General features: G+C 56.1%; 1 protein-coding gene across 2 annotated transcripts; it reads left to right on the forward strand.

The window, feature by feature from the left end:
- Nucleotides 1–373: 373 nt before the first annotated feature.
- Nucleotides 374–8,125, forward strand: TTC5 (tetratricopeptide repeat domain 5). 2 transcript variants are annotated; one of them, XM_065565446.1, is made up of 13 exons: nucleotides 374–523; nucleotides 2,514–2,646; nucleotides 2,972–3,183; nucleotides 3,513–3,663; nucleotides 4,157–4,248; nucleotides 4,357–4,413; nucleotides 4,852–4,998; nucleotides 5,083–5,297; nucleotides 5,718–5,862; nucleotides 6,692–7,452; nucleotides 7,497–7,700; nucleotides 7,774–7,968; nucleotides 8,010–8,125. In XM_065565446.1, the coding sequence occupies exons 1-10, from the start codon at nucleotides 395–397 to the stop codon at nucleotides 6,809–6,811; spliced, it is 1,401 nt and encodes a 466-aa protein (XP_065421518.1). In that variant the 5' UTR covers nucleotides 374–394; the 3' UTR covers nucleotides 6,812–7,452; nucleotides 7,497–7,700; nucleotides 7,774–7,968; nucleotides 8,010–8,125. The 2 variants fall into 2 exon arrangements, with proteins under 2 accessions (XP_065421518.1, XP_065421517.1); XM_065565445.1 differs by having other exon boundaries at nucleotides 7,497–8,125.
- The last annotated feature ends 2,420 nt before the right edge of the window (nucleotides 8,126–10,545 follow it).

The following is a 10,545-nucleotide window of genomic DNA, read 5'->3' on the forward strand; positions in this document are numbered from 1 at the left end:
GTTTGAGACCCACTGATGTAGGGGCTGTGTGTGTGCAGAGCAATGTAGGGGCGGTGAGCATGTGTGTGTGTGTGTGTGTGGAGGGGGGTGTTGCAAGGGAGGGCAGTGTAGAGGCTGTGAGAGTGTGTGTGTGTGGAGTGGGGGTGTTATAAGAGAGAGCAGTGTAGAGGCTGTGAGAGTGTGTGTGTGTGGAGTGGGGGTGTTGCAAGAGAGGGCAGTGTAGAGGCTGTGAGAGTGTGTGTGTGTGTGGAGTGGGGGGTGTTGCAAGAGAGGGCAGTGTAGAGTGTGTGTGTGTCGAAGGGGGGTGTTGCAAGGGAGGGGCTGCGTGTGTGTTGGGGGAGGGGAGGGGGCAGAGCGAGCGCTGCTGTGCAGCATTTCCCCGCCAGCCCCGTAGATGTCCCTGCTCTGTCCGCAGCCCAGTCAGGAGCGCGCGCTCAGGCCGAGGCGGAGGAAGGGGCGGAGCTCGGCGATCATGGCTGAGGAGGGAAGAGAAGGAAACCACCAGGCCTTGCAAACCCTGCAGGTACCGGAGGGGCTGCTGCGTGGCCAGGGGGGCGAACTCTGCGTCTGCCGGCTCCTGCGGGCTGTGAGACACACACCGATCCCCCGATACACACACAGAGCAATGCACAGACACACCGATCCCCACCCCCCCGATACACACACACACACACACACACACACAGAGAGAGCAATGCACAGACACACCGATACACACACACACACACACAGCAATGCACAGACACACCGATACACATACACACACCGATCTCCACCCCCTGATACGCGCGCACACAGAAATGCACACACATACCGACGCACACAAAGCAGTGCGCACATACGCACACCAATCCATACACACACACACACACACGAGAAAAGCACAGATACACATCAGTGCCTGCACACACACGATGCACCCACACAATGACACACACCCGCACTGATCACTCTGCATCCACACCAATACACACACTGATCCGTGCACAAACACACAGAGAGATGCACACACACACAAACCCTTGTGTTACGTGGGCCTTGCCCTGTATCTCCCTTACACTGCCATCTGCCTTTGCAATCCCTGTGTCTGAATTAACCTCTCCCTTTTGCCATATGTTTTTCCCTGCACCCTCTCTCTGAGCATCTGGGTGGGTTTAGCCATTTTCATTTTGCTATTTAAAGCCCCCAGACCAAGATGGGTGCAAATAACAGGCCTGTAATGGGAAACAGCCTGTAAAATGCCCTGGGATGTAACATTTGTACACTGCCTTTATTAACTGCGAACTGGGTTTGTCATTAAAATCATTAGCAGAGGGAGGGGTCTGACTGTATTGGGGTCACTGAGATTTTGGGCAGTAAGAGGCTGTCTGGAGCACTAGACTTGGGTCCCATTTCTACTTTCACCATTGAGCTTGGGGAAGTCACTTCTCCCTCTGTGCCTCACTTTCCCTGTCTATAAAATGGGGATAATGGTCATTCCTTTGCCTGTTTAGACAGGGGAGCTTTTCAGAGCAGGATCAGTCTCCCACTGTGTCTGTGCAGTGCCCAGCACAATAGGGGTCTCTTTCGCGGTCTGTGCAGTGCCTGGCACAATGGGGCCCTGATTTTGGTCGGGATCTCTGCAGTGTCGGGCACAATGGGGGCCCTGATCTCGGTCGAGGTCTGTGCAGCGCCAGGCAGGATGTGCACCCTGACGTTGGACAAGCACTAGCATAAGACATATTATTAATAACAACAGTGGTGAAAGCCGTGAGAGGCTGCAGTGTGTGAGGCCTGTACGTCAGTTGGTAGGGCTCATATCTACAGATGGATCCTCTGGGCACCTAGAATGACACCTAAGTGTGATCATGGCCTTGCTGGGTACCGCACAGACCCCTAATAAGATCGGGGTCCTGTTGTGCCAAGTGCTGCCCAGATCCTGACTGAAGTGAGGGCCCCTTGTGCCGGATGCTGCACAGACCCACAGTGAGACAGTGCCTCCCTGAAGAACTTGTCATCTAAAATTGATGAGATCAGAACTGCGTATTGGATTGGGAAGCCCAGTTCCCATTAATTAACTCTCTGGAGCTGGGATGTTGTTTTGTTCTGTGTTTGTACAACATCTAGCGCAGAGGGGCCCTGGGCCATAACTGGGGCTCCTAGGCACTATGGTAATACATATAATAATGGGAACTGATTTCCAAATTCCTTAGCCAGCTTTGAAAATCCCAACCGAGGCACAAAGAGATTCAGTTACATGGATTTGCAAATGAGACAGGAGCCCAATTGGCTTTCACTGTCATTTGGGGGCCTCATTCCTTTAAAATTCCTAGCCTAATGACTTACCCGAGATTACTGGTATAGTCTCTGGTAAAGCTGGGCTTTGAACCCAGGTTTCTTGAGTGTTAGTCCAGTGCCTTAACTGCTAGGCTACATGCACCCTTAGGTAGCTGCTGCTGCTGCTAGGGTATAGTTTATCGATGTGATCGTTCCCATCCCTGCCCCTTTCACTCACCTGTCCCTCATCCTCACAGGAATTGGTCGATGGCCTGTACTATTTCCGGGATCATTACTTTGAAAGCCATGGTGTGGAGGATGCTGGGAGAAAGCAGCAGGACATTCTGGAGGAAATGGAGAAAACGCTACAGCAGATGGGCGAGATAGATGGTAACCGGGTATAAGAGGGAAATGCACCCCCTGCCCTAGAGGGGAAAACCTGGCATCCCATTCCCCATGAGCTAGCCAGACCTAGGGTCCCTTGGGACTGGATTGGAGCTGCCACTCCCTAGAAGGGAAAGGCCCCATGCCCCATTCCTCACCCCCCAAGCCACCCAGTCCCAAACCCTGGGGCTGGATTGGAGCTGGCGACCCTAGAGGGGAAAGGGACCATTGTCCCATTTCTCACCTCCTGAGCCAGCCAGCCCGCTGCCCTGGGACTGGAGGAGATTTGTGCCACAGGCTATGCCGTCCCTTTGCGGCTCTGTCTCTCCAGGCTGTTCCCAGGGCCGGGCTTGGGCGCTGATGCTGAAGGGGAAGGCTCTGAACGTTACACCCGACTACAACCCCAAGGCTGAGGAACTGCTGGCCAAGGCTGTGAAGCTGGACCCGGAGCTGGTGGAGGCCTGGAACCAGCTGGGCGAGGCCTACTGGAAAAAGGGCGACATCACAGCAGCCCACACCTGCTTCTCTGGGGCCCTGGGGCACGTGAGTCCCACCCCCAGGCATCCTGGTGGGCTGGTGTGGCCAGTCCTGGGGGTAGAGAGGGGAGAGACCTGGCTGCCTGTTGAGGGGCTGGGTAGCTGGGGCCAAGGGGCCGATCGGGGGGAAGTGGGGGGAGGAGGGGAGCTGGGCTGAGGCCCTGATCCCGGGAAGTGGAGACAGGGCTGGCTGGGCCGAGGGGCTGATTCAGGGGAGGGGAGGGGAGGGAAGGGAAGGGGAGACACAGCTGGCTGATCTGAGGGCAGAGGAGTCGTGGGTGGGGAGGCGGGAAGCTGGGCTGAGTGCTGACCATGGTTCCTTGTCTCCCCCCGTAGCGGAAGAACAAGGTCTCGCTGCAGAATCTGTCCATGGTGCTGCGGCAGCTGCGAGCCGAGAGCACAGAGCAGCATGCCCAGAATGTCATGGACAGTGTCCGGCAGGCCAAGCTGGCTGTCCAGATGGACATGCGAGATGGCCGCTCGTGGTGTGAGTGACAGCCCCTTTCCCTCCCCCAGGCACCGCTCCTGCCCACTCCCTGCTTCAAGGGACACTGGGACCCAACATGGCACCAGCTGGGAGGGGCTCAGGCTTCTCAGTATGCTCTGCAACTTCCTGCCCTTCACCTGACTTGTGGGGAGGATAATATACCCCAGCGATATCCCTACATTCAACCCTCCATTCTCAGTTATGTCCCACTATCCCTCCATCCTCAGCTATATCCATCCCTCCATCCATTCAACCCTCCATCCTCAATGTCCCGCCATCCCTCCATCCTCAGCTGTAGCCATCCATTCCCTTCAGCTATATCCCTCCACCCATCCATCCTCAGCTATAGCCATCCTGCTACCCATCCTCAGCTGTAGTCATCCATCAATCCTCTATTCTCAGCTATATGCCTCCAACCAGCCAGCTGTTCATCTTCTTTGACGTCCTCTGTCCATGTGGTCTCCTTGCTAACCTCTGTGTCTCTCTGCCGCAGATATCCTGGGAAATGCCTACCTCTCGCTGTTCTTCAACACAGGCCAGAACCCCAGTATCTCCCAGCAGGCCCTAAGTGCCTATGGCCAGGCGGTAGGTACTGCCCTGTCTTCTACTGGTTGCACGGGAGCCTTGTGCTGCAGGGAGCAGGGCAGAAGGCTCAATGGGGGCGCTCAGATGTTGATTTCCTTTCCAAACTAGGAAAAGGTGGATCCTACAGCATCCTGTAACCCGGACCTACATCTCAACAGAGCTACGGTGAGAAGGTGGGAGGGAGGGGAGTGGAAGGTGTGACTGAAAGGTGTTGGGGGCTCAGGAGGGGCACTCTCTCCTGGCAGGCAGTGCCAGCATCAGTGCCCCAGTGTGGTTTTAGGGGGTCTGTGTCCCTGTGTCTGCTGCCCCCTGCTGGATGGAATGAGCCCTATACTTTCTGGTCTAACCACTAGACCTCTCTCCCCTCCCAGAGCCAGGAATTGAACCCAGGAATACCAATTCCCTGCACACACTGCTCTAACCCAGTGGGCTTCCCCCTACCTCCCTCACACCTTGAGCCAGGAATGGAAACCAGGAGTCCTGGCTCCCAGCCCGTCACTCTTACCCACTAGACCCCCTCAGGCCTGCAGTAGAACCCAGGAGTCCTGGTGCCAAGCCTTACTGCTGTAACCGTAGCGCTATGCTGTGTTTCTCTTGGGTCAGCTGCATAAATATGAGGAGAATTACACAGAGGCCCTGGAGGGGTTTTCCCGTGCAGCAGCCCTTGACCCAGCCTGGCCTGAACCCCGGCTGCGCCAGCAGCAGCTTCTGGATTTCCTGGAGCGACTCACCAGCCTCCTGGAGAACAAGGTAGAGCATCTCCCCTGCTCCCTGCCTGGCTTACAGGGAGACATGTCTCAGTCAGTGACCCTGCCCTCCTTCCTCCCCCTGCAGGGCAAAGTGAAGGTTAAGAAGCTGCAGAGCATGCTGGGAAGCCTGCGCCCATCCCAGCTGGGCCCCTGTGGGGATGGGCAGTACCAGGGGTCCTCAGGCCAGAAGGTGGCATTGGAGCATCGGCTCTTGAGCGCCCTGCAGCCGGGTGTCAACACTGGGGCCGTAGTGCTCGGCAGGGTGGTCTTCAGCCTCACCACGGACGAGAAGGTGCCCTTGTGAGTACCACCTGACCATCCATCCATCTTTAGTGCTTTCTGTTGATGTTGCCTATTCTCCTGCTGTCCATCTGTCTGTCCTGAGCTCTGTCCTCCATCCATCCTGCTGTCCATCTGTCTGTCCTGAGCTCTGTCCTCCATCCATCCTGCTGTCCATCTGTCTGTCCTGAGCTCTGTCCATCCGTCCAGCCTGCTGTCCATCTGTCAGTCCTGAGCTCTGTCCATTCTTCTGTCCATCTGTCAGTCCTGAGCTCCATCTATCCACCCATGTTTCCTCAATTCTGTACACACATCCAACCATTCTCATAGCCATCCATGTGGCCTTCCATCCATCCATCTATGCATCCTCAGTACCATCCATCCGTCCCCTCACCTCCTGTCCCATCACCTTACTCACATTCTCGCCTGGTTTTCTGGCAGCACGTTCGGCCTGGCTGACTCCAAGGGCCCCTGTTTTGCTGTCACTGTCTATAACATGGTCCAGAGCTGGGGTGTGCTCATCGGCGACTCAGTGGCCATCCCTGAGCCGCACCTCCGGCATCACCACGTCCAGCACCAAGGCAAGGTGAGTGTGGCCCAGTACTCCTTGCCCCAGGCTTAGTGCTGGAGTGATTCCTAGGCCTGGCCCTGCAGAAGGAAGGATATGGGACGTCACCAGAGACAGGTTGATACAGGACTGTAGCCCTTCGTCAGTTTAAGGGTTAATCCCCACCCTTTCCTCATGCCCCTCCCTCCACCTTTTGTTTCTTCCCACCCCCAGTGGTGTGGTGGCGGGAGGCATGAATGAACTCGACACTTCCTGTCTGCTACTTGCATCACTTCCTATATGAGGTGTTAGACCTCAGTTACAGGGCCACAGATGCCAGAGTGATGGGGCCTTTCCCACAGCAGCTGGGGGCAATGTGTCTTTCCCAGCCCCCTTGTTATGGGGTAGAGGTGGAAGTGCCTTTAAATTGGTGGAGGGGGGTTGCAATTCTCTACCCCAATATTCACCCCGACGTCCAGGGAAGCAGAAGCCCACTAGCTGCCCAGCAGGGAAAGAGTTAATTTTGACACTGTTGCTGGGAGACTGGGCACCTCCTCCCTCACTAGAGCACATCTCAGTCTTCTGCAGGAAGGCGGGAGAACAACACACTGGCTCTTCAGGTTTTTACAGCTGCCTAGGGGATTTGGGCTCCTGACATCTGTTAAATTTGGGCACCCAAATCCCTTAGGCAGGTTTAAAAACCTCAGCACATGAAATGAAAATCACCATCAGTAGGCGTTAACAGTGGAATTTGCCCTGCCTCATAGATGGGTGGGGAAATTTCAACCCATGATGTGCAAACAGTCATTAGTAGCATTCAGAGCTAACCACCTTCTGACTGACTTCTCTGTCTCCACGGTACTCCCAGAGCTTCTCCTTCCCTGGGATCCGTGTGGAGACCCCACTCCTGCTGGTGGTGAACGGCAAGACGCAGGGACCTGGCACCCAGGCGGCAGCTACTGTGGCATACCGAGCGCAGAGCGAATGATGCCATGGGGAGGGAATGTGCAAAGATAGCTCCTTGCCCTCGGATGCTGCTGCTGGAGGGGTTGGACTTGTCCTTCTGTCTGCTGCCCCCTGGTGGATCCCATGAGTATAATGGTTTGGAGAGGCTTGAGGGGCCGGCAGCGGATTTACAACTGGGTATTGAGGCAAAGGATGGGGTCTGAGAATGGGGTGATCCCTGCCCCCTACAAAGAGGGACAGAGGTCCCTCTTTTCCCATTCTCTCTCCACTCAACATGATCCTCTTTCCCATGGCAATGACCTCTACCCAGGCTCTGCCCCGATACCCCAATAAACCACTCCAATGGGCTGATCCCAGGTGTGAAGAAATTGCACTGAGACTAGGAGATTCCTACCAAGCCCACCAATGCCTCCTCCCTCTGCATCTGTGCCCTGCTCTTTCTCCTCTCCTTTTCCACACTCCCCCTTCCTGTCTCCTTCCCATGGACTGGAATCACTGGCCCCAACCCCCCTCGGTTTGTGTGGCTTATGATGTTGGGACATTCAAAGGTGATTAAGGGGTGTTGTAGGTGCCTAGTCCCTGTGGGTTTGGGGGTTGGACTTCTTTAGGGCTCTTTCACAGTGGGTCTGGCTTGGGGCCCTGCTCTCTGTGTGTACAGAGCAGGTCTGGCCCGAGGCCCTGCTCCTCTCTCTGTGTGTACAGAGCAGGTCTGGCCCGGGGCCCTGCTCTCTCTGTGTGTACAGAGCGGGTATGGTCTGGGGCTCCGCTCTCTGTGTGTACAGAGCGCGTCTGGCCTGGGGCCCTGCTCTCTGTGTGTACAGAACGGGTACGGTCCGGGGCCCTGCTCCTCTCTCTGTGTGTACAGAGCAGGTCTGGCCCGGGGCCCTGCTCTCTCTGTGTGTACAGAGCGGGTACGGTCCGGGGCCCTGCTCTCTCTGTACAGAGCTGGTCTGGCCTGGGGCCCTGCTCTCTCTGTGTGTACAGAGCTGGTCTGGCCTGGGGCCCTGCTCTCTCTGTGTGTACAGAGCTGGTCTGGCCTGGGGCCCTGCTCTCTCCGTGTGTACAGAGCGGGTCTGGCCTGGGGCCCTGCTCTCTCCGTGTGTACAGAGCTGGTCTGGCCTGGGGCCCTGCTCTCTCTGTGTGTACAGAGCTGGTCTGGCCTGGGGCCCTGCTCTCTCCGTGTCTACAGAACGGATCTGGCCCGGGGCCCTGCTCTCTAGGTGTACAGAGTGGTGGTATATTTATTTTGGAAGGTTCATTTTGTTTTATAATTTTATATGTTTAAAGGTTTGTTTTTTTTGTTTTGTAATGAATAAAATCTGTTATCGATGAGGTTCATGGTCGGTGAGTCGTGTCAGTCCATCCATCCCCGTACACAACCACCTCTCTGTCTGTCTCTGTTTGATGTTCACGATGTATCGATTATTTCTCTCGGGAAGGTAAATGGAGATGCAGCCCTGGTCAGCTCTGACTCTGAGCAGCTGCTCAGGCCCCCGGAACTAAGGCAGCCCCATAGTGCAGAGGGAAAACTACTCAGATAGAAGAGGTGACTCGGGCAGATCCACAGAGAGTTTATACAGTGAGTAGACACCAGTGGCTGGCCCATGTCAGTCGACTCAGGCTCCTGGGACTCAGGCTGTGGGGCTGTTTCACTGCTGTGTAGATGTCAGGGCTCTAGGACCCTGCGAAGTTGGAGGGTCCTAGCTATCTAGTTGCTGTGTAGGCATACCCTTATATCCTCCAAATCCCCCTCAGTTGCTGCCTAACGTGGTGGGTCCCTAAATTGCTGTCAGTGGGCCTGCACCAGTCCCCTCAGTCCTGACCCCTTGCTCAGTCTAAGCCCTGGAGGAGGAGGGAACGCTCCTGCATACTCTAGAGCAACGGTTCTCAACCTTTTTTCATTGGTGGGCTCCTAAAAAGTTTTGAATGGCGATGCAGACCCCTTTGGAAATTTCGAGTAGCAGCATGGAGCCCCTTGGAAATCTGTTGTCTGTACATATAGCTGGATTCTGGTCAGTCTGTTTTCAGTGTGTCTTTCGCGGACCCTGGAGATATAATCCGTAGGCCTCCCCAGCACCGGGTGAGAACCATTTCTCTGGAGCTCTGTGGTTGGAGCACTTACCTAGGATGGGGGAGACCCCAGTTGAGATCCTCACTCTAGGGTCCTGCCTGCTGGGCGATTGGGGGGTGGGGGGCGAATTCTGTTCTGGGTCTTTTCGAAGCCTCCTATGGGTGTCAAATAACCAAGCAGCCGCGAGCTGGTGGGACTGACTCTATAGGCCAGTGGTCAGGGCACCCAGCTGGGAGGGGGAAAGTCAGGCTCAAGTCCCTGAGCCAAGGACTGCATCATACAAAGTGGAACAGCAGAGACCAAGAGCCAGCTCTGCTGCACAGTCCAGCCGCCCTGCACGGTGGGAGACCTGCAGACAAATATCCTGGAAGTTCCCCCTTAGTGGGCCAGCCCCAAGGATCCACCCAGCTCCAGAGGGCCAGGCTTCCCCGTCTCGGCCTGGGGGCGCCAGTGATCCCTGTCTCTTTCTGGGGTTCCTTGGCTGGGCCAAACTCCTGGGGGAGGCTTGTTCCATCCCTGCAGGGCGCAGTGTCCTCAGGCCGGATCTGCAGCAATACCAGGCAGCCTTTTCAACCCAAGGGGACCCTTTATCAGTCCTCTGGCTGCAGGCTGCCAGGCTTTGGGTTAATAGGAGGGAGGCAGGCTTGGGTTACAGTTCCTGTTGGTGAGAGCCGGGCCTGTCCATGCCCTGCTCCCCCACACCCCATTCTGCTCTCTTTGGCCCTCAGTCCCCAGCACACAAGTTACCTGGGTGAGCCCAGCTCTCATTGACCCAGTCACCTGCCCCCTCCATGTCTTTGTCCTCTGGACACAGCCACCAACACGTTTAGCTGGCTCTGCAGCTAGGGGTTCGTCTTGGGTCCCTGAGGTTCCCCGCGTCTCTCTAGGGTCTTCCATCCCAATGCGTTCATTCCAGTCCAGAAGGTCCTAGTGGCTCTGTGAATACCTGGCCTGGTCTGTCACGGCCCAGGGAGAGATCTAATTCCTTCCCCCAGGGGGCAAGCGCCGCCAAGGGGATCAGCACAGAGCCTTACAGATGGTTCGTAAAAGGATTTAGGCAAATTCACAGGTTCGTCCTAGGTTCCTGCCTCCCGCAGAGGGGTCCCAGTTGTGATAGGTGCCTGCGCCCCTTTGAAGGGTCGGACTTTGGCCCCATCCCTCTCCTCGGCATTTCCCTTTGGTTAGTTTTGGTGGCTCCGGGCTGTAGGTACCTGTCTATCCCCATGTGTGGTCTATGAAGCCTGGCCACCTACCTAGGGGCTCTGGATTGCAATGGGCAGCAGGAACCTAAATGTTAGGTGCTGCACCACTGGATGTAAGTTCCCTGTGTGGATCTAGCCCCTTATGTCTCCAGACATGGGAGGGAGCCTGGTAACAACTCCCATGCAGGAATGACAGGGGTAGGGCATGCAGGAATGACAACGGGGACAAGGGAACTTTTCAAGTGATTTCCTCCCCCTGCTCCTCTCCATGGGCTGTCAGATGCTGGGTTCATCCCTGCTGGAGCTCCCATCTCAGAGGGGGACTGGGAGGCTTCCTGTCCCTCAGGACAGTAGCTGACTGTTCATTTCTGCGCTAGATCTGTTCTACTGTGCCTGAGTGAGGAGTGTGGTCCCAGGACAGGGGGTCTCTCACCCCATCCACCTTGTGTTGGACCCTGATGAACTAGGCCCCCTTTCAGTAGT

This window comes from Chrysemys picta, chromosome 13 (assembly GCF_011386835.1).
Source record: "Chrysemys picta bellii isolate R12L10 chromosome 13, ASM1138683v2, whole genome shotgun sequence".
Classification (NCBI taxonomy): domain Eukaryota; kingdom Metazoa; phylum Chordata; order Testudines; family Emydidae; genus Chrysemys; species Chrysemys picta.

What these genes read in the sequence shown, in the direction of transcription:
- TTC5 (XM_065565445.1), top strand. Translation starts at nt 395, where the DNA reads ATGTCCCTGCTCTGTCCGCAGCCCAGTCAGGAGCGCGCGCTCAGGCCG. An exon ending in AGGCCTTGCAAACCCTGCAG is followed by an intron (nt 524 to 2,513) that starts GTACCGGAGGGG and finishes TCATCCTCACAG; the next exon opens with GAATTGGTCGATGGCCTGTA. An exon ending in TAAGTGCCTATGGCCAGGCG is followed by an intron (nt 4,249 to 4,356) that starts GTAGGTACTGCC and finishes TTTCCAAACTAG; the next exon opens with GAAAAGGTGGATCCTACAGC.